Source organism: Sparus aurata, chromosome 14, assembly GCF_900880675.1.
Source record: "Sparus aurata chromosome 14, fSpaAur1.1, whole genome shotgun sequence".
Taxonomy (NCBI): Eukaryota; Metazoa; Chordata; class Actinopteri; order Spariformes; family Sparidae; genus Sparus; species Sparus aurata.
Window position 1 is genome coordinate 12,152,643 of NC_044200.1, and position 24,553 is coordinate 12,177,195.

The 24,553-nt window shown below is 39.1% G+C and overlaps 1 protein-coding gene across 4 annotated transcripts in view; it reads right to left on the reverse strand.

Annotated features, from left to right (window-relative positions):
* The window catches only part of tfec (transcription factor EC), a 51,693-nt gene that overhangs the window by 16,781 nt on the left and 10,359 nt on the right, over nt 1-24,553 (reverse strand). For all 4 annotated transcript variants that reach the window (XM_030439295.1, XM_030439292.1, XM_030439291.1 and 1 more), the window contains exon 2: nt 23,697-23,940. In XM_030439295.1, coding sequence (XP_030295155.1) covers nt 23,697-23,918 — 222 coding nt within the window. In that variant the 5' untranslated portion in view covers nt 23,919-23,940. The remainder of the gene's footprint in view (nt 1-23,696; nt 23,941-24,553) is intronic.

Sequence of the window (24,553 nt, forward strand, 5' to 3'; positions counted from 1 at the left end):
AGAGTAAGACAATTTTTTTTTTTTTAAATAAACGAACAGTTTCATTCTGTTTTACTTACTTTATATGTGGCGGACCCTGCCTCCTAGATTCAAACAGTTTTCAAACCTTGTTTTCCTCTGAGAAAAGCTTGCTCATTCAGTTATTTGAAAAATAAATATTTCTGAGTTTGTATTATAACCTCATTGATACTGTAAATATTAAAATTCTGCATTTGAAGTTCTTCCCCAAGCCTACACAGTGCCCCTTTAAAGCCTAACAGAAGACTGAAATGTATGTCCAGCATTGCAATAAACATTTCTCTTCCAGTGGTGATATTCATTACTGCTCTCAAGTGACTGTGGCAGGTAAATCTTTAAAGGTAAAGTTCCTCAGTTGCCTGGTACTTACTACTTAGTACAACTTGGTGGGCAAAGTTAAATTCAAAAAGTAGTAATAGTAGTTTGAGAGATTGTATCAATGCTCAAGCTAAAAATGCTAAAAAAAAAAAAAAAAAAAAGTGAGGTACATGAGTACACATTCCTTGAATAACACACCAAAGTATCCTAACAAAGTCTCTCTATCTGGTTACGGACTCATTTACTTAATCGATTTCAGACTCATAACTCATTTATGGGCTAATTTACAAACATTACATTACATTACAGTTTCAGTCAAGTGAAAGGCTTCATAAAGCCGAGTGAGAGGGAGAGAGAGAGGAGGGAGATGAAGAGGAGGATGCAGTGCAGCCTGTCCTCACCACCCGGTACAGAGGAGATGTAATTAGTCGAAATGGAATAATATAATTTTTGCTGCTAAATCGGTTAGAGCGCTCTGTGAGCAGTGAAGAGGGAGCTTGTTCATGGGAACACCTGAGGGACTATAGACCCAATGTGTACTGTTCGGGCACAGAAACTCAAACGCAAACGCTGATAAACGTAAGCTCCTTACATATGTTTTCGATGTCAGATCAGACTATGGACGTGTGTTCACAGTATGACAACTGAACCAGTGAGTATGTTTAGGTGCACTAGCATCCTCACGAATTATTGATACTCTGACGTCTGGCCCGATAATTCACTGGTATGCTTTTCTGTAACACTGATGAAGGCCTCAATGTTTAATCACAGAAAGTAGTACCATTTGGTAGCACTTTTTAGTCGATTACCAAATCTGTAACTCTTTTCGACATGGCTAACCCCCATCTATGCTAAATGCTCATTAGCTGACACCATGCTAAAAAACTTAACATCACACCTAACATTGGACAGGACCATTGAGCTATCGGAAATGAGGGAAACAGGAAGCATTTAAGTAATTTACCCTCGAGTCATTCGACAAGAGTATACTGCTAATTTAAGACAACATTTGTGAGGATATTACAGCGCTAATCTCTTTGAGTTTGCTCAGACAGAACACAAAGCAACATAATTGAATTGACAGTTAAATACCTTAAGGGTCATACCAGTAGTCTAATGACGCACAAGATTCAACAAGGAGGTAATGGACTAAACAAAGGGCAGTCCGGATATGACTGTACATTTGTTTTGATCTGTTAAGAGGCAGAATTGGGTTAAAACATCAGACACATGTTTTGATTTTTGGTTAAGTTTGGCAAATACTTACTAGGGATCAATCAGCCACCACCGACACACTCCCATAGACTGATCCACAAATGTGTACCTGCGCTAATGTGTGGAGATTAGGGTTGGCATAGTCGACCAAACTGCTGTGAGGCAGATGAAGGGATATTAGAACAATTTTAAAAACACATGTTTCTTGTCTAAGGAAGTGTTTTCAATGCATATTATAATATTATTTAAAAAGGACATGTTTACAATGCTATTGAGGGGTCAACCCTGTGTTTTTCTGTCCGCCCATGATTTCTGCTGATTTCTGATTAGTGTCGCTCGTGGTCTTAGTTTAAGGCTTTTAAATTGATGTGCCTAAGAAAGCATTTAACCAAACACAACCAAACAAAATAAGTATATATTGGAATGGAAAGTAACTTGCATTTAATTTATCAACGTTGCACCTCATAACTTTCATTTCATTTTTTATTGGAATGATTTACTTTAGTATTGCTTTCAGTGTTCCACCCACCATTGGCCACTGGTCAAATTTGCATGAGTAAGGCAAAAATTCAATTTGTGTTCTTTAGCCCTGCAGTCAATCTGGCCACCTTCTTAAAGTATACTTAATCACGCACCACTGTCTGGTTTGTGCCAAGAATACTTCTGTTGGGAAGGCTTTAAAGTTTGGATTTACAGTGATAAAAGGATGCATTCAAGTAAATACAGGAACATGGGATCTAATCTTTACAGGCAGATCAAAGCCCCAGCTGCAAAGCTGCTGAGCAAGACAGAGTGAAGGATTGTGGGTAAACTGCTGTGTAGTGGTTGTGGTCCTGAAAGGGGCACCTCATCCTTGACCCTCACTGTCCAGTGAGCTAGAACAGGATAGACCGGTGGTGAGCTTTGCCTCTCTGAATGATGTCAGAAAGCTGTACTGTAGACAACTTTAATCTCTCACTTTGGCAGACAGTGAAAAGAAGCCCCGGTGGGCTCCAACTATAACTACGAAGATGAAGTCTTATTAAAATTATGCACATGATTGATTGTGAGACAATCCCAGCTCACCAAAGTAAAAGCCTTTCAAGCCTGGGCAACAGCCTTAAGACAAAATGCTCAGCGCACAGAGAAAGAGAGACATCCACCTTACACTTGCTAAAGAAAACTCATGAACTTTGACTCAATGCACCTTCGCTCTCATAAGAGAGCACCCATAAAAAGAATGCATGTCAAATGCAGTCTAAATACACTTACTGTGTTACTCCGGCTGAAGGATGTCAAGGTTATACACGCAGAGCTGCTTTACTGCACTAATGCAATTGGTTTTGGAGTTGTACAAGCAGTATATAATATGATATACTATGGACGGACATTAGTATATCATTAGTACATTTTTTTTACATTAGTAAAAAAAGACATGAAATACCACGACAGAGTGATTTAGAAATAGAATAAAAAAAGAGTTGGGAAAAGGTCTTTTACCTTGTAAGTCACCTTTTAAACTCAACTGCAAACAAAACAAATACCACTTTCATGACTGCATCTTGCATGGTTGCAATGCCAAAGTGTTAATACAGTCTGTCCACAGACAGACAGACAGACAGACAGACAGACGAGGCGACAACAAGAACAGCTGCACTAGAATCGATATGATGGGAACCTGGGAACAGTGAACTTAAAACAAATGTGGACCAGGAGTGGAAAGTGGGCAACAATGGCAAAATACTCAGAATTGCCCCTGTGGTAATTCCTGCTACGAAAGGTGTCTCTTGGACTACATTTTGCCATGACAATACTGTCCTTAACATTAAGATCAATCAATGCATTTGGAGTCAAAAACCTCAGGTCGACTGTACCTGTATGGAAATCATCATTAAAGATGGGACGCTTGTATTTGACGCATGGAGTTTAATGAAAATGCAGCAATATTAGTCTAATTCCAGTGGTTAAGTCCATAGTGATGTAAAGTGCCAAGTGTAGTTAAAAGCCATTTGTAGGAAATCATTACAATCCAGACAATGGTTGTATACAAGAGTAAATGTAAAAGTAATTTCCTAACACAGTTTCTGGATAAAGGAACCACTGATTGTAAAGTAAACATGATCTGATGGAATAGTCCGGACTGAAGCTAAGAACTTACTAGCATGAATGGGCGAGACTCAATAAGAGAGATGAATCAGAGATATATTGATCCCCTCCCCCTCCCCTAACTTGATTGTGGGAAATTAAATAATGCAAGAGATGTTTAATGAGATCTAAGCAGAAAATTAAATCAAGCTTTGACCTTATGAGAACCAATAGCTCATTGTTTCCTCTGTTCACTGAGGAGGCTGGAGGACTCAAGCATTAAGGTGAGTTGAACACACTCGACCATGACCGACTGAAAAAGTAATTCTGGTGGCAAAAAATGATCTGTATTTAACACACCTGTTGAACCGAGATGTGTTCAGGTGAGCTCAGAGTAACCTGAACAAAGAACACGGTAAAAATTAACAGTCTGGACGCTCTCGATCAAAGAGATAAAGCGGCTAATAATGTAAGAAGATATCTAATAATGTAACTGTGTTATGTTAAAAAGAGATTGCGAACAAAACCAGAAAAAGCAAAAATAAACATTACTTTAAAACGCGCTGAAGTTTTTCCAAACTTAATTAATTTAGTTCAGAGTAACCTATTAGAGACTGATAAAGTCAGGAAATAGTATTGTAACTCAATCAAAATATTACCCAACATGATGTAACAAGAGAGCGGGTGATTCTGCATTTGTCAATCCTGATGTCTGATACACTGTGTTCATACATAATAGACTGAAGACAGCAGTTACAATGTTACAGGCAGTTACAGGTCCAATTTCTTTAGGCTCAGTTTGTATTGCATGTATAAAGTTTGCCATTCAGCAGTCAGCTCCTGCTGACATTTTATATAGGGTTGCCCCTGTGTGTGCGAAACACTCTTTTGTTGTGTATTACAAAAAATGTATAAGTCCAAATAAGTCACTCTCAACAATACCTGAAGGGTTTTAAGTTATTGTTGTTGAAAATATCTTGAGAATGAATTCAGCTGTATCTGAGTTCAGCCAGTATTTCCACCGTTTCCCACACAACTAGTAGGGAAGTTAATGTGTTATACAATAGAGAATAGTAGTGCATCAGATGGGAATATTAGACAATCCAGTTATTTGTTTTATCCTTTGAAGTTGTTGAAATGGACCTTTCTGTTCTTGCATCAAGGTGGTCAGCTCTGGGTTGGACAAAGCAATTGTTAATTCTGTACTTTTTACAATACGTTGTGGGCTAATTTGTGTCCACATTTCAACGAAACTACAACATGGCCACTATGTTTAGCTACAACCATTTATATACAAGCTATTTATCCAGTTTTTGTTGATTTTTGCTAACTACCAACTTTATTTATTAGCCTCCTTTTAACTACTTCAAATGCATTTCCATTGTGTTTAGGTATTTATTTAAACCGTTTCAATGTTTTGAGCTTAGAAAATGATTATTCACTTGAGCCAACTTTTTTTACTTTTTATCCAATAGGCTACTTAAAGCTAGCTTTTTATTTAAACAGTGTAACTGTTACTTTAATCATTTTAACCTTTTATTATTTCCTTTAGGCTAACTACTTCAACTGTCAAGGCTACTTTTAGCTAGCTAGGACGGCCGTTATTTATTTGAACCATTTACTGTATCATTAACGTTAAGCTTTTTAACCAATTATCACTTAATTTAAGCTAACTACTGTAATTCAACTACTTTCCGCTACAACTGTTCACTAATTGTTCCAACCATTTATCCGTGTGTTCAGGAGTTACATCTGACTCAATACAAGGAAGTATTTTATAATCGAATCATATTTTCAGTTTTTCAAATTAATGAGGCCACTGCACTGCTATTCAGCAAATCACGGGAATCACAGCAGTCAACTTCAGAAACTTTAAGTGGGTTTTTATATTTTCGCCTGAATAAGACAACTAATAAGAAAAATTGTTTTTCGTGAGATTCACTTCTGGAAACTTGAAATGAATACGTTTTAAAATACCTCAACCCAGCTCGCCTGACCTTTCAAGCTTTACATGGGCATCAAAAAGAGGATCTTACTCCTGCATCCATAAAGTGCATTTGTGGGCTAAATTTGCAAGGCACTGTTCAAAAGCTTTTGGTGGAGATATATTGATCTCCCTCCCACCCCTTAACTTGATTTGGGGAAATTAGATAATGCAATAGCTGTTTAATAAGAACTAAGCAGAAAATTAAATCAACTCTGACCCTGCCAGAAATAATAATGTATGGTTTGTGCTTGGGACAAAGAGCTGTTTGTTGTGCATCGTCGTGCCCCTGCCGTTTGAACGAGTGAGCCTCTGAGACAAAGGGAGGCAGTGCTCCTCTTCCTAACTGTGCATGAGAGGAAGACCTTGAAATGAAAGTGAGGGGAGTGAAGGGTCACATGCAGGTCTGTTCAGTTTATATATGGCCTTGCATTCATGTCAACATCCATGTCAATGTCCATTTCAACATCCACGTCAACACAGTTCTTAATTAATAGCTTGAATCTGTCTCTCCCATGACAAATTTTACCTCCAAGTAGATGCAGTTCTCTAAATACAAAGCACTGCTCAGGGTCTTTTAGTAAATACTGACAGATCTCTGCTTAAAATCTTTCCAAATTTGTTTGCTATTGGGGCTAATAAATCTCCCTTTTTTTCCTTTTATGGTAATATAATCAAGATGAATTTTCCCAAAATTTATTTTCCGGTTAGTTTATTGGATCATGCAACTCCGCCAGCCATCCTCTGTCATCACTCCGAATTGCCAGTCTTGGGTAAATTTGGGTAATTAGCTGTGCCTGATTTCAATTTAGGTTCTGGTTCATTTAATCAGCACCAGTTCCAAGTGTGTTACTGAGTTTTCTCTTATCATTTCTAATTCGCTGTTGTAGACTACCATGTGCCCCCTCCAATGCACATGCCAGCCACTTCTTTTTTGCCAAATAAGATTCACCAAAGCTGAGCAGCTGCACCAGTCGAATCATAAACTGGACCTATGTAAGCTTTACACATGAAACTCAAATGATTTGAACCCAGAATTGAATGTGCATGTTTGGTTTGAATGGCTAAACATGATAATGCAACTACACATCACCTACAATGCAAGTGTTTAAATCATGTAAACCTTACAACATGTGGGATGCCTGTCCAAAACACAGAGGAGAAAAGTACCCGTTTGAGTAGAGTCTAACTTTCAGTTAAGTGTTTTAGTTAAGAAAAGATGATTTTTGAGTGTTCTGAAGATTGTATGACAGAGCAGGTGATTTGAGTGGATCCAGCCACTAGGGGCGCTGACGCGCTCAATCAGGCTTAGTGCTGCTGATTGAGAGAGAGAGAGAGAGAGAGAGAGAGAGAGAGAGAGAGAGAGAGAGAGAGAGAGAGAGAGAGAGAGAGAAGACACTGAAGACGACCCACACACATACCACCTTTGCAAGTGTACACTGTCTACACTGGATTAAAGTGCCATAAAAAGGATCGACTGTTTCCTGCTTCATTCTTCATTTAAGTCTTGGGGGAACATTATAGACTGTGTTCTAACCTACACACACTTCGCGATTACAAATCAGAGAAACCAGTCTATAACCTTTAAACCTCCATCACATTGAGCGTCATTTCCAAATCATCAAAGACGCTTTGGGATGGTGACCCAACCTACAATCCCATTAAGTTCTTTAACCATAAGATTTTTGCCATCACCACTACCTAACAACCAACACCTGACCTCACCATTATAGTTGCCAAAGCGGGAATGTTAAAAACATTGGCATTGGGCATGATGAAAAGTTTCCATCAAAGGTAAAACAGGAAGTCAAAGAACCTTTCAACCACGTAACCCCACAAACTTTCCAATGTTACATTAGTCTCTGGTTTAAAAGTCCTGTGTCGCCACTATCTCTTCCGTCAGTGTCATGGAAAATCTACTTAATACTTTTGACATTGAGTGTTTAAGACTATGAGTAAAATATGTGGACAATTATAGTTTAATACAGTTACAGGAACATGACATGCCAATTATGCCTCTCATATAAAGACTTCATTCAGACATGTTTGAAGACACAAAAATATTTCTCTGTTAATACAAAAATGGCGTCTGATTTATTTAATTTGTTCCCCAAAGTAAAGTTCAGTTACCTTGTAGAACATTTCTAAAAATTGCATGTTCTTCCATCCCCCTAATTGAAAGATCCAGAATCTATGAATGTGCAAATATTTTTTTATTAAGTTAAAAGTTTAACTGCTGGTCAGATGAGGTCTCTTACTGAACTGAAAAGTCCAGCTTGTAAGCATAAAATCAAACTTGTGCAAAGTTACAATCCCGGAACACGATTAGTTTCCAAACTGTCGCTGATGTTACAAACTCATCTTGCATGTACTCGTGTTTGAGTTAGATTGAAGGTGAGCACGGAGAACCTTTCCTCCCTCAGCAGATGAATGTGGGAACTAGCTTTCTCATTCTGTACAGTTTAACTATTTTTAACATTTAGGGAGTCCTTTTACTTAAACATGCTCATCTCGGCTCTCACTTCTTCTCTGGCACTGCTCGCTCTCCTCTGCTCCCACCAGTGTCAGTGTTCAAGCATGCGTTGCATTTATTCGACTTATGCGTTGATAATGCATGCAGGAGCTGAAACGAATGTCGCTTTACTGTTTTTTTTTCATCCGGCCGTCTGTGAAGTTTTTTCACAATTACAGATTTCATCAGTATACCAAAAATGACCACGAAACTTTGTTATAATTCTGTTATTAATACTCATATCATATTTTATTTTTATCTTCTCAGTGTGTTCAAGCAATGAAACGTGCACAGAAGTTTGAACAGCTTGCTGCATTGCTTTGAGTATAAAGGATCGCTCATGGTTATGCATGCAAATATCTTGTAGATACTTTACATTGCAGCTTACCATTAGTTTTTAGATTGTTATCTTACCTTCTCAACACCCATTGGTCTCAGTTCAGGTCTTTGTACTTAAAAGTTATTATATCTTTGTGGGGTAATGCAAAAACAAAAATAAAAAAATCAGTTTATCTCAATATTTTGTCTCTAAACACAATGCACCGAAACCTCAGATCTCAGAGCGTCACTGAATGCACCACCACACAGGAATTTTCTGTCTACCATCCTATTACCTGCCATGCAATATTTGGAAAAAATGGTTGTCAGTAAGGGTAAATAGGATTTTTGTACTTCCTTGGCTAAAAAGTGAAAATCCTTTGATCCTTAATGCATTTGGGCCATTGCAAATTGCGAGTAGAGTTAGCAAAGCCTACATTAGCACCCGTCTTCAGTTTTTTGTGCGCGAGCCAGGACTGTCCAGAGGTCATGAGTGTGTTCTGCGCTTTCTGAAAGACTTGAAGCAACTCCCACCAAAGCTAATGCTCCTAATTTTCCACTGCCACTTTTTTTCTCTCTCCCTCTGTCTTCGCCTTATCTCACTCCCTCTGTCTATCTCTTTATCTATATCAGTCTCTCTCTCCATCTCTCGTTATGTTAATGATCTGATGTGCAGGCAGAGGAGGCATCTGTGCGAGGCTAACGTGAGACGACACCAATCGTTTCATCACAATGGGGAGCCCTGAAGACCAAAAGACTCACTTAAAAGGTGAATTTCAGGGTATTAATTGCTTGACATGGCTCACCCAGGTATGGGAAACCTTTCGTACAGCAATTAAAGGACCAGCAGAGAGAGAGAACCGTGTTGTGGTCAGCCAGGGGGGTGGCTGGAATATTTCAGCTTGTGTAACAAGCGCTGAGGTATTTCTCACAAAATCACGTGTTGGGAGTAGACAAAGTTACGGTTATTGAGTTAGCCACCCCTCCAACCCCAACCCTCGCTCTTTCATGCCGTGTCTGGTTCTGTACGTGAGCGGGAGTGATTTCACATGACCTGAGGTTTTTCGCCAGGACCTGCCTTTTTTTAATCCCAATACCTGGTATCATACAAGGTAGTAGGATTTAAAGGGTTAATAGTAAATACATAACAGACCTTGAGTTCATAAATCCTTAAACCCTTCCAGATGCTATCCCAAAGGGCTAATGAGAATGCTGGCAAGAGGTGTGAAAATGTGAAAGGTAAAGACTCAATGACATGTTCAGACTGTAATAGGTGTTATAAGGAACTTCTGTTTAACTATTCGACTTTATTTATTATTCGGGAATGATTATAGGCCAGAACATCAACATCAAGTAAAGTTTGAAATTTTGTTCCTTTTCATTTTTCATAGTTTTACCAAATGTATGATTTAAAAAATTAAGCTTTTTTATCAGTTGTGTTTGTCTACACTTTACATTTTAAATGTTGACTTTACATTAAAATAGAGATTATCAAGGGCAATTGGTTAATTAAATTTAAGTTGGATATAGCATTAAAAACAATTATGAGACACACTTAAAGCTTCCTTTTTCGGTTGTTTTTAACAAGTTTCTAGTAAGTATTTACAAGTGTATTATCAACCAAAAATCAATGCATTAATTATGCTATCATTTACCCTTGTGTAGTAATATTAATGTTGATAAGCATCATATTGAAAATGATAAGCACTCTACTACTTCTAAACCAGTTTCTTGTAAGTGTCTTATAACCAATAATAATGCTTTTATTAACCCTAATATAGCTTTATTAAATGTTATTAACATTGATAAGCACTCTATGAACTGTTAACAAGTTTCTAATAAGTAGTTTTAAGTGTCATATAACAATAATACATTTGTGAATTATTCTATTGTGCTATTAACTCTTATAATGTATTATTAATGGTAGCAAGCCTCTTATAAGGTCAAAGGACTTTAACATAAGTTGTAAGAACTAAACACTTTTAACATTCTAAAATTATTAGTCAACTTTACTTTGAAGTAATCTTGAGGGAGTGTTTCAGATTTTACAGTGTATGATAATGTTTAATGTGTTGCTGTAAATTCCGCAAATCACATCTGTTCAGTAAAACAATGCAATTGGGTTTTGAATAGTGTACACTGTAAAACCTAATAAAGTGATCTTACACTCGAAGAAACAGATTATGTCAAGGTAGAGTAATAATATTAAGCTGTTATAAAGCGCTTAATTTTCCACTTTGCTTTGTAACTTTAGGAATCAGTTGACTGACTTTTTTAAAGTAAAGTCAACTTCAAAATTGACAGTGCAAGTCAAGTCTGCAAGGTGGACGATTTACAGCCCTTAACCAACAAATCTGGAGATGCATGTTTTTTGTAACTGAACAAAAAGATCAAAATTTTATTAGATAGACATAATAAAACTTAATAACCCCCAAAAATAGTTAGCCCCTTACCCCATCCCCTCCCAAAATAAGTTTATATAATTATGTAATATTTTAATTTTAACTGTATTCATTTATTTCCATGTTTAAGATATTATAAAACATATTATATCATTTTCAAGCATTTGTAGTCATAAGAAAGGTTGGCAAGTACTGTAACTACTGCAATAATTCCTTGCTCATTACGTCATCAGTTTTTAAATCAAGTAAGCGCTGTGCTTCAATTCAAATCAAACAGGGATTTCAGGGTAGAACTGTTTTGATACCCTTTTGAATTTGATTGACTCAAATGCCCTTTAAATATACAGTAACTCAGCCCAACATTTGACATGGGTGCCTTCCTCATTTTTGAGTCGTCATAGTCTGTTTTACAGCTATCTGACACAATGGCGCCCTTTATCTAAAGGATGCAAACTCATGACAGGAACCTATTGTTTGGAAATTTGATTTGAAGTCATGGAAATATACTTGGAAGTCTGCAACATTGGATAATGAGTTGATTATTGTATGCCGTGCGTTGTACAACCATCATCTTGTTGTGGAAGCATCATAGCAGGAGTAGGTGTGTCGGTTCCACTTACCTGTCCGTACCAGTTATATTCCAGCATCGTGGCAACACTTGTAGCATTCACAAAAACACCCACGATAAAAATTGTGTTTCTATGCTCTTGCACGATTTAAAAAAAAAATCTGTATGATTGCGGCCTGTTGCTCTCCCCTCAACCCAACTATACAACTCTTAGTTTTCCCTTGTGGAATTGATGTCGTCAGGACTTTGGAGGGCCAGGCGAAAGCTAAGCCATCACACACACACACATTTCAGTACACATGCGCTGGCAAGCCGACACACACTCGCTCACGCATACCCCTGACTCTCCTGTTGAATTTTGGCACTCCCAGGGCTTACGACCTGTTGATAATGAACCTGAACCCATTATTTTGAGTCAATGAATTGAAAGAAATAGGGCAAAGAATGAAAGCCACAGGGCCAATTAACGGCATTCTTTGATGTATTACCCTCGCTCGCCACTCAACCAGACCGCTCTGCGCCTTTTGTCTTTATCCCCTCTGTTATTCATTAATTATTCTGAGCGGGGTCAGAGTTCGTGTGGCTAATTGTGCAGACCGTCTCTCTTTGAGGATGGCAAAAGATTCGCCCAACACTGACACTCCCCCTGACTGTGCCCAGCCACCTTGAATTATGCCAATTATTCCAATTCTTTGATTTTTTTTTTTTTTCGCTAAGCTCTGTCTCTATTTTTTTCTTTCTCTCCTGACTTTTACTTCAGTCTCCATCACTGGAATCCCTCTCCCTCTCTCTCTTCTCTCTCTCTCTCTCTCTCTCTCTCTCTCTCTCTCTCTCTCTCTCTCTCTCTCTCTCTCTCTCACACACACACACACACACACACAAACAAATACGTAGTATTTTGGCGAGGATCTCTCAGGACAGTTAAGGTCTTCTAAGGTTAAGCTCCAGCTCAGATCAGAACTTTGTAGACCTCAAGCCACTTCTTCGCATTATGAATTAGCATTTTCAATCAACAAGTCTGCACTTCGATGTGTTTCTTTGGCCACACGCACATCTATGAGGCTACTAAAAACACTAAAACAGCTTTAACTGGATGTATTTAGAGCAGGGTATTGCCTTTTAAAAGTTTTTTTAAGCATTGGTATATGAACAGTGATTTTCTTCTGTAGTTTTCCAAAAGGAAAATTTGACATTTTGAGATTTGAGATTTATTTGAGATGATTGATACCACTTTTATGTATACTAAATACGCATCTTAACCAGCCCCCGGTTAGCTCAGTGGTGCCACGCTAAACTCCCCAAAACCACAGATGGTTGTTTTTAATGATTTGGTTTTTTTGTACAGTTTAAACAAGCAATATTTAAAAAGTTCATTGGTGACTCTTGGTAAGCATACATTTTTCTTTTTTTTTTTTAAACTTTCGGACAAAGGAAGGCTGGCTGTTTCCCTTGTTTTCTGCCTTTGAGCTGAGCTAAGCTGAGCTAAAGGCAGCTTTCCACAGCTTCATGTTTAGTGTGCAGAGTTGGGAGTGGTATCAGTCGTCTCAGCTAACTCTGGTGAACCCAATAAATAAGAGTCAAGCTATGTCTTTAATAAAAGCAAGCCAGCTGTTTCCACTGTTTTCTGTCTCTTAGCCATACTAAGCTTAACTAAGCTAAGCTAAAGGCTTCCGTCTGTAGCTTCATTAATTGTGTGTAGAGTGATATCTTCTCATCTAACTCTCGTCAGGATAGCACATGAGTGTCAAGTTTTGCCTTGAACAAAAAAAGTTTGATATTTGAAAATCATGATCATGATTACAGTCTCTCCTTTTTGATTATCGAGGCAAAGGTAGTAATAGTTAACATTACTTGTTTGTTGTTGTGTTGTTTTTGTTATTCTTGTCTCCTCTATTTGAAACATTGGTCTTCAAACTGAAAGGAGTCTTGTTTTTCAGAGTTCCCATAACTGCAGAAACGAGTTTGTGCCTCTTGATTTTTCACAGTCTGAGCCAGTTTTAACGGGCCATTGGAAACGCATTACTTAGTTTAGGATGAAGATTGTGAGTTGCTGGCTCTTTGACTTTTTTTTTTTTTTTACTAAATGTCTTGCTCTTATCTTAAGCAAGGAAATAGATGCAGGATAAACAATATACAGCCTTTGTTCTTTAGACATATGATGTGATATGCATATTCATGTTTCAACTTTGCAGTCCACTTTTCTGTAGTTCTGAGAACTGGTTGTGCAGACTGCCTCTGAGGATAAAAAAACAGGCCGACATTTACCCGAGACTCCATGAAAATACAAAAAACAAAGACAGTGCCATTCTCAAAGTGATATCAGAAGAATGGGAGAAATGTAATGAGATTAGGAAACGTCCATGAGGGCAACTCATCTTTAACATGATTAGGAGAATAGACAACATATAATGGTTTAATTAGCTGTCGGGCTGTTTAGAGCTCCCTTCATCTGAGCCATGATTGTGGAAAGTAGGAAAATAAAATCAGGTGCTGAAATTAACAGTGCTGTGATAAATCTGAAGCCTATAATAATAAAACAATCATTAATCTGTTAACTCAGTGTCATTGCTTTAAGAACCTAAATTACATCTGCTTTATCACTTCCAGCTAGATGTCAATTGCCTCTTGAGTCCCTTTGTTGGGTATTTGTCCCTGGAGGCCATTTAAGATCACTGAAAACCTATGCTAACCTTTTGTCTTTAAATCCGTTTGGATGTGTTTTCTTCAAAGGGAGTCCAATGCTGTACCTCTGGTCATTTGCAGCCTTGAAAGGTTAGGTCCCCAGGCCACGTCTGCGTCACTGACGCCACTGGCTAAACACTGTGTCCCGATCTGACCTCCTTAATTTGGTGTGTGTGTGTGTGTGTGTGTGTGTGTGTGTTTGAAGCATTGCCTATCACGACTGCTCATCTTGTCTTTCAGCACGATACAAAGAGGGGAGGGATTTTAACAAAGGACCCTGATAAGATTATGTAGTAGCCACAGGCCAAAAACAGAGGATTCAATGAGGTGACAAACTTTTTGTGAGGCCTAACCTGGTGTTACTTGCCAACTTCTGGCTTGAGGAAGTTGTGCTGCAGATCATTATCCTGATCATATCTGTCTTAACAGGAAGTTTGTTATACATGTGCATATCCTAGTATAAATAACAAGGAAGTGATTTTCGCAGAAAGTGCTAGTTTGGCTCTTTTTTCCCCATAGAAAGCCAAATAAAGTTTGATCTATGTGTGCTTGGCTTCTGCAGAAACATACCAACTCTCTCTCTACCAATTACAACCACTTGCAAACATTGTTAAAGCCTATTCCTAAATCACATTCCTCGTTTGACATATACACATGACCTTGTACTTTGTTTAGTCGGGCGAAATGCAAAATGTCAAAATGTATACACACACACACATACACACACACACATATATGTATATATATATATATATATATATATATATATATATATATATATATATATATACATATATATATATATATATATATATATATATATATATACATACATTTAATGCTCACAGAAACTCATAACCGAAACTTGATGAGGCTGGTTCTGTATATAAGCTGATTTTCAGAACTGACAAAGTCTCCTTTGGCATAACTGCAGCTGTCAATATGACCAGACCTACCTTTATTAATACTTTTCTGTGTTGGGCTGGTTATGTACAGTGTATTGACTGAGGTGGTGTAGTTCGCTGTGTAGTTTTACACAAAACTAATTAATATCATGACAGTCTTTCTTGACTTGCAAAACTATCTTTTAAATTGAAAAACATCAGATTTTTAATTAATGGCAAAATTAAATACTCACTTAACTCTTTGACTGAAATAAGGTCCCATGGGCACACCTGAAGAGCAAAACCTTGCCTTTTAACATGCCGATACATATATGTGAAATAGGTCAATGTTGGTAAACTGATATACCTTTGCATAACATTGCTCTTCTACTGTTTGCTGTGACGTTATAGTGAAGTTACATGACTGTTTTCATGCATACAGCACATGCAACCATGCACATAAATATGATATTATACACTTGCTACTTGTTGCTACAAAATCCTCTCTTTCAGTTAGATACACCAGGACATCACACAGGTTGTTACAATTCATAAATGTATAGACACACACACACACACACACAAACACACTAGGGGTTCCCGAATACCAATTATGTTGTTCTTGTTCCCCCCTCTGAGCTTATCTAGCCTCCGGGGAGACCTCCAGCCTACTACCTCCCTCTTCCCAGCGGGAAGCCTCTGCTGGTCCCAACACACAGTCCCTGCTAACTCGCTGCCTGATGCACGCTGTCCACTTCCCCAGCCACACACTAACTCTACTACTCTCTACACATTGTACCCTTTTTTTTGCCCCCTTTTGAATCCTATTAGTGCGTGAACTTAGTTTAACTGAAAAAGACTGTCGACTTCACTCAATTAGGCCTAATAGGATTAGGTTGCCGGTATGGGCCTGGAGGTTTAAATAGGACTGGAATTTTGGCAGACACCTGCTCCATCTATTGCATTAATCTTATCAAGGCTATGGACTATGCAGGGGCCCCAGTGACGTCCAGGGTTGAATGGTTGGAAGTTGGATGAATGGCTGTATTCGGTGCATGGGTTTAGCCCTGATGGCATCACTACCAGAGGAAGTGGCACCCAGTGGTGAAAGATGGCATCAGTGAATCTAAGGATTGAAAGTACAGTGGGGTTGCTTCAACAGCCACATGTATGTTGTTGACCAAGGCACTACAGTAAACTGACTTTAGTACCAACAGTGATGATGATCTATAACTGCAAATGAATAGATAGATTTAGGATGGTTTAATCTAATTTTATTGTTCTCAGGCCAGAGAGTAACTTGTGGTCATGACGGATTCCAACAGCCAGTTAAGTTTTGAAAACAGTACCTGGGAGGCAAATACCTAGATTCAATAACACTCTGATGTAAACAAGTCTCTTTTCAAACGTTTGATCCCTCCTCTTGTTAATTAGCAAGGAGCAATGGAAAACAAATAGGTAGCTGTTTCTTTGCTTGTAAAAAAAACAAAAATAAAACATTGGGGCATTTTTTTACATTCATCTGACACTCAGTAGTGAAGAGGCATGGCAGAAAACAAGGGAGGAGAGAAGGGTATGACATGCAACAAAGGTCCCAGTGATCAAACCGTGGACTTTGCAGTTATGTGGTATGTGGTGTTACTATCCATCCAGGTTGGACAGTCCATGAGACTTCTAATTTTAGTCCAATGTTGCTGTCAAGTTCATTTATTAGTCTAATAGATAAAATTTATTTAGTCAAGGGGTGTGGTCTAATGTGATTATGTGGCAATCAGTAGTCATGTTGACAATTGTATCTTTCTTTTAGCCATCGTGGCTGCCAAAGGCATTTTCCAACATTATTTGTGGCGTCAAAACCAGCTATTTTTATACGGGAAGTCTTCATATATCTAATATTGGGTATATACTAATCCACACTATCAACCAGAACTTACAGAGGTGATATTAATCCTTAAGTAAGAGGACTTACAGGACAGTATATCTTCAAGGGACAAAAGGAAGCAGACTAGTAGAGACTAGAGCACACACATTGATTTTCAACATTCAATAGTGCGAACAGACCAACGTGTCAACACTACTATGTCTTTATCAGAGTCAAAAAGATTGACATTCAGCTGCTTACTGCAGGAAATTGTGGGGTTTTTTTCAGAAAGTTTACTATTCAACAAGATCGTTGAATAAAAGGTGAAGCCTGGTGTTGTTCATAATGCCAGATTCCCATTGCAACTCTGTTATCTTGTTAGAAAATCATTTGAGGTGTGTAACATGACAAAACATGCAAATTAATCTTGCGTAACCAGCTGGATACAACAATCTTGGAATAATGTGTGAAAGCTCTAAAGTTAGAAAAACTGGCAGCTTCTGTGTTCTTCCTGTTTAGCTGAAATGGTGTGTATGCAACGGATGTTTCCATTTTCTGCCAGTTATAGTTACAGACAGTGTGTGGCATTCAGAATCTTGCCAACCAAGTGCAATAAACCTCCATAAAAACTAATAAATGCCTTCAGGGCCATGGTCACAAACGCTGCCACAGGACTTAAACCCATTCTGGTAGGAAAGGTGTAAATGTAAAGGAGATGGGGACAGATAAGAGTGGCCCACGTTGTAAAGATAATTACTAACAGTCATTGTCTCTTAACACACTGAGACAATGGCCTTTTGCTATGTCACTGATCGCTTTACTGCTTCATCTTATCCACACGAAACCTAATCACTTGAACACTTATTCTACAGAACTAATTCGTAAGATTTCAAGCATCACTATAAGAGCAGTTAATGTTCTATTTTTGTAAAGCACACTTTACAAAAATAGAACATTAACTGTCATAGTTAAACAACACATGCAGAGCAATATAGCTTTAGGAAAAAAAAAAAAAAAAAGCCAAGTAAGAAAAAGCCAAGTAACAAAAAGGCAAGTTATGAACTAAAAAAGAAAAAATCCTCAAACATGTACAAACACTGGATGCACTAATGGCAAAATCAATCAGGGGTTCATTAGTCCTCACTGACTGTATCTATACCAATTGAAAAGGGAAAGATGGAGATAAAGAAGCAGACTTTGGCCATATTTAGACATTTAGACATCAGCAGCCCCCTCATTCATTTTCATGGTTTTGCCAAAGTGGAGGGCTCCAGGAAAACAAAGTCATCTAGTAAAAAACTAAACCTGACACAACTTCTGTGAGCATCACTGTCATGCTCAATTTATCAATAATATATTGACCCTACACACAAACAGCCAGTAGCGGATTGTAATCTGTAGTTTCCCTGGTTAACACACCAACCTCTTCGGCTCAAAGGTACACCGCACCTTTGAGCCGAAGAGTAGGGTAGAAGGGCTGCCGCCTCTCCGTTCTGCCCAGCCCAGAGACATTTGGCCGCGAAGAGCTCCTCCAGAGGAAGAGTGACTCCCAAAGCAGCAGAAAACCAAGCAGCAGACCAAAGAACTGACCCATCGCTCTGAATATGATTAGAGATGTTTATGGCATTCGTGCAAAAGTAGAATTCAAGCAAAAGCAAGAACAAGATTGTTCCTAAATGCAACATCTTTACTTGTTCACCATAGAGATAGCATTAGTCAGTGCCACGAAAATGTTTCTGCGCAAATAACTAGATGGTAACAAAGGCCCTAAAGTGTGGTCGGTCCTCTTCATTCCTAATCACCATTCTTCCCAGGGGTGTCATACCAAGTCTCATACCAACACCTCACAATGTCTTCCCCGGAGGTCTCTCCATTTCTCTGGATGCTGTGAATAGCTATCTTGGTGGCCTTGAACCCCCCCCCCCCTAAACACTACCTAACCTAGAGGGATAATGTTTCATCCAGAAGTGGTCTGTGATTTTGTTCTGTGTGTCAATTATTGAAACAGTCCAGTGGCTTGATCTCTGCTGTTTTAAGAACAATCGGTGTAGGAGGAGGTCAAGGGTGAGCTGGGAGGGTGATGATGTGTGTGTGTGTGTATGTGTGTTGTTGGAATGGAGTTACGTCCAGCTTGAGACACTACAGAATCGAACATTTGGAGGGCATTTCTGACTAATCCTATTAGTGTCTTAGATAACCTTGCCATAACAGAAGAGGACAGGGAAAAGACCTCTGAGAAAATCTCTCCAAATGATGGCAATTTCATCATCTAATCATATAAAAATTGAAATTGAAATTTATGTCATAGGCTACTTGAAAAGCTGGTTGTAATAGTGTCGGAAATTTATTTGTTGTTTGTTGTTCATTTCCACCGATCTAAAATCAGATTTCTAAGTCTGTATCAGGCCAGGCTCCATACTTAAATTTGATAATGACAAAAAACATTTAAGTTAATATAGCCGTGAGAGTGGTGAGCCCATCACTTTTCCACGACGACAACTTTATTTGATTTCCTTTTTGAGGCCACGGAATATATTTCCAGCGAACGTCTCTAATTGCTGATTTTTCTGTTTTCTTGGGAAAAGTGGAGTGCAAGCTTTTTACCCGAGCAACTGCGAGCTAATTCATGCTCACAAAACATGTTGACAGCTCTGTGATAGCTCTGTGCTGCAAGGGATTTGTTAGGGATCAGAGTATTATATGTTATACAAAGACAACAATGTTTCCTTTACACATTAATGACAGTTTAATGCCAATAACTTAAAAAAAGCCTTCTTCATTAGCTTCTTACTGTAGCTACAGAAAATAACCCAAATATAGCTGTGTGTTTATAGGGGTGAACTGAGGAAAAACAGTAAGACTGTTGTCCCCCTGGTCACACAGAAAACACAATTTAAGTCTGAAGCCTCATTTGATTAGCTAATTTCATTTACAGTGTGCTGTGTAAATCTGACTGTGTAGTGTCTGCCTGCACTAAAAAGAAACGCCTCCAAACTGTTAACTGCAATGGAATAAATACCTTTTTTGACAGATCTAATAAGCAAATATACATCAATCTAATTTCTCACTCTCTGCCCACTTCCAGAAAATCTCATGATGGCTAATATATGAATGAGGTGTTAACATTCGCATCATAAGCTGTTAACAGATTGTAACTAAGGATAACTTTTACTTTAGCATCAGTATTGTTCCTTTTTGTGTTGGTTTACTCACTAACATTTAACATACCGGTATGTAAGAGGTCATTTCGGAAGCATCATGTTGGAAGCGATGGAGGAAGAAGTGAGCTGAACAGAGCTGATAACATTGCCAGAGATCCTTAATTGATTTGTTTGGGAAGAGGGTTTACTCTGGACAGATTTGACAAACCGAACTTTGGAACAAACTGAATTTCTCGCTTCTGTTGTTTATTGTTGAGAGCCCTCATTGCTGAATTCTGGATTTGTTGTATGGAGTGTTATTTGAACTTTTCATAACCCAAACCTGCAAAAAGCCACATAGATGAAGTCAATCTGAAAATGTAAATGACAGTTGTCCGGACATAAAACCAATTATCTGTTGATCTTTACAAATCTAGATGCGATAATCTAACAATTGTAGTAAACAAGCAGCAAGTAACAATTGCACAGCTGTCAGTACTGAGAAAAATACAGTCATGACCTTAACACTGAACGTCAAATTGGGAGAACTGTAACACCCCTTGGATGTGAGCAACACATGAAGATCCTCTGTGGACCTTGATTGCATGCAGTTGCTGATGATAGCATGTGTGTTTTCCATTGACATATTTAATGTTTCCAGCACATTGTCCCCTCTGGATCACTACACAGGACTTCAGTCTGTCTCCATCCCTCAGTTCATTCATCCATGCACCCAGTCCAGCGAGCAAACTGCAGTCCAGCCAGCTCAGGCGCTCAGCCAGTCCAGATGGGTGGTCCAGACCAATCACCGCTGCTCTCCCATGCTTTGGCTTGCTAGTGTCCCTGCTGCGTTGACACCCTCCTATTTTTTCTGTTCCCAAACCCCGTCTCACGCATTCCTTTGATAACTTCTCCCCTCTTCCGTTGTACCAATTTTGGCCAAGTCTCGGCTCTCTTTTCCCCTTTCCTTCACCTTCCCACCTAAATGTTTGCAATTTTCCTCATTCTTTCTTCACGACAACCCCAACGTATTTGGTTTCTCTCCTTCTTTTTCCATCTCTGCATTAGCAGCAAGTGTAGCTCCACCTTCTCACGTCTCTCCCTGCATGACATCGGTAAAGCAGGGTGGTATAAACCAAAATATGACCCTCAGGGTTGAGGTCCAAGTCTCTGTTTTCCGCCAACATCTGCTCCACTGAAATGTTTTTTTAAGCAAATCATTGAATATCTGACTGGACTCTGAGGGCCAGGAAAGGGTTTTGCAATGCGGCTCAGTCATTTGCTTTGTTGTAGGGTTGAATTGAGTGTTTTGGACACACAAAATGAGTTGCCACCACTGCATATGTCTTTGATTGCCACAGTGTGTACAAGCTGGCCAGCTGAATTTGTGGAAATTTTTCGCATGGGTTCATTCACCACCCGGCAACACACTGAAGTGTCTGTTTCCACCATGACTCACAGGCTCTGCCATGGATATTAGACAAACAAGCCTTTAGTTGTAGTGTTACTCATAATGTTGTAGCCTATGTGAGAGCAGCTTCAGAACATAGTAGATTTGGATGTGGAACATACTGTTGGTCTAACACGACACTGTTTGGGCAATTTAATATAGTGGACGGAAAATATCTTATACCAAGCAATTTTGAACCTACAGGGTGTAGAACTACAATTTTGCTGTGAGCCTTGTGAAAAAGAATGACTGAATAAAACCAGCAGGCAGGTCTTTAATGAGATGTATGGTCATGAGGAGAGTAGAGAATAAACAAAAAATCGTAGTTTACAGTCTTATTGACAGCATTCAACCACTAAATGTGGCATTCCATATCCCGCCACCTTCATCGTCATCATCGAATAGTCTGTTTTAGTTTGCTGGCTAATGATGCGAGCGCTAAGGTTGCTGATGCTCACTAGCAAAACCTAAGTTTGCTAACGCTAGATAGCAAACAGAGCCCTGAATTTCCAACAAGTTGTTATACATCTAAATACTGAAAATATCCATAATTAACCTATCCTAATATTGTTGCAACATGTTTTCAATCCCCTCCTGGATTATTGCAAAAAAAGATAAGATGTCTATTTGATCATATAGCCTTCTCTTTATTTGAGGAAGGAATCCTCCCCCTCATCTTCACCTGCACCTAACCTGTCTTCCTCAGGTAATGACGTGGGGCAGCTCATACACTGAGGCAGTAGTCGACTCGCAAGCCAACACAAACACCCGTACCCACTTGAGCACCAGAGCAACTTTAGCACATGAAAGGCCCCCTGCAGATGTGAGAAACATACTGCAACAATGCTTTGAAGTATATTAGTCATCCATCTGATGTAGGGATGTTTTCTGTTCCTTCTCCTCTAATAGTCTGATTCATATCTCCCTTCCAGAAAATTCCCTCCACCAAAACCTGAGAGACGGTCGATCTGGGAGTCATTTGGCTCCTTTCACAATAGCCCCAGTGCATCCCAAGCATCCAAAATTCAGCCTCACGTTTGCATCAAAGCAAAGCAGGAAAATAGATCAGATTTTTCTGAAAATCCCAAATGATGTCTGCAATCTTCTGCAATCTAAAAAAAAAAAAAAAAACGCACATATATGCAAGAGCACATGAATACACAGGGTATGCATACATCCAGTGGCATACAGTAATTGCAGGAGCCAGTTATGGCTCAGTGATCTCTTCGCACATTGTGTGGGGCTCTTAGTTGTCTGGACAATGGTGCTACAATCCCCAGAGAGAGAATTCCAAAGAAATGACCCCTAAAACACAGAGTTCATTCAGATGGTTCCCGACGTGTGTGAACAACAGCAATATGGTCACAATCAGGCCAGTATGTATCAGCGGCAGATGGTCACGCACATACGGTAAGCCACAAGAAAAGCGAGGTAATATTGATAAAATATCCAGCAAGTAAGCAGAAATATTCACTGTCACAGGCCTGTTATGTTAACCTCTTGTTCAAAGGCCTCTACAACAATATGTCATTGATGTTGTTTACATGCAGATAGCAGAAGGAGGTTCCCCAGAGGAGGCCCGCTGTGTTTACAACCTTGTTTGGCTTTTACATTTATGAAAGCTGACGCATTTGTGGGAGCTCAGTAATTACAGTACATGTGACAAAATTGTTTTAACCTGAATGCTTAGTGATTATATACCTGGAGTGATGTATGGGCTATTATAAGGGGTTGTGTGAATGAGAAAATTCGGGGGGGGGTGGGGGGGTTGTTGCATTGTGATCACAGCTCTTTGTCTGGATACTTAATGTTAATAGAGTGAACAAAAGGGGAGTCATGCAACAATGGCACAACAAATAGATAGTAGAGAGAGCTGTTGAAGTTAGCAAAGCGGTGACACGTACTGACATTAAAAAAAAAAATTCAGAGTCATCCCTTTTATCCAGATGTTCACCAAAAGTTATCTGGGCTGAGACCAAACCTCCATCCAAGTTTTGTGGAAATCTGTCAAGCAGTATTTGTGCAATCCTGTTGACAGACAAACCAACCACCAAACAAAAATAACAGACAGGCATGAAAACCATTAAGCCGCCAAGATGTTCCGCACGATAAACAGTGTATGCTAAACATCTGTATGTCGACAAATTGTGAGAATGTTAGCATGCTGAGAGTATAACCAAGCTGCTAGCACGGCTGGGGAATCTTACTCTTGTTGATTCACTGATAAAGCTGTGATTCTGAGTCGCAGTGTTACCGTAACAATCTATTGTGTCCACATACCTTCCATGTGTTTGGGTGTTTGCGCCAGTAAGGGGTTTGTGCTCTGGTGTAGGCTCCACCGTAGGGACTCTGAGAGCGTGAATGCTGAACGGCGCTGCTGGGCCAAGGGTTGCAGAACTGAGGCCAGCTATGTGGATGCGGTCCAGAGTCATATGAACCCTGTCCGTCATCTCCTTGACGGGTCATCCACTGGTTGTCTGGGCCGGAGCACGACGGGAACATTTCAGACAATCCGGAACTGGATCTAAGTAGATAAAAGAGGAAATAATAATGAATCGGTATATTGAATCGTCGTATTATCCTTATTAAATCATCATTTATTCTTGGATTTCTTGTTCAGGATGGGGAAAAGAGAAGCCAGGAGGGAGAGGCACAGGTGAATGTGGTTGTGTCTGTGTGTACTAGTGAATTTCCACGCTTGGATGCATTTATGTTCATTAGTGAACACTGTGTTCCACCAGTTACTTCAGACAGCTTGAGACTAGAGCTGATTACAACGGTTTGACTGGTTGCTAATCTTGAAAGCGGGACAGTTTCTTATTAAAAACATTAAAGAACACTTTGCCGATTTTTCAACCCATTAGCACATTTTAGTCACAGCACGGCCTGCCATGTCCACGCTATCTATGTACGTGTGCTCTCTGTCTTCATCTATAGCAGAGTCTTTTACTTTGGCCTTGAAGTGACATCAACTGGCACCCGAAGGACATGAACCCTTTGTAACTTTCTCCTATAAGGAGCCTCAGTGTCTGCCATCAGATTAGAGAACTTTCTGAGTGCAGTATTTCACATTAAGCTATTTCTGTGTTTGGCAATGATCCATTTTCCAGAGGATTCCCTCAAGTCTCTTCGCAGTA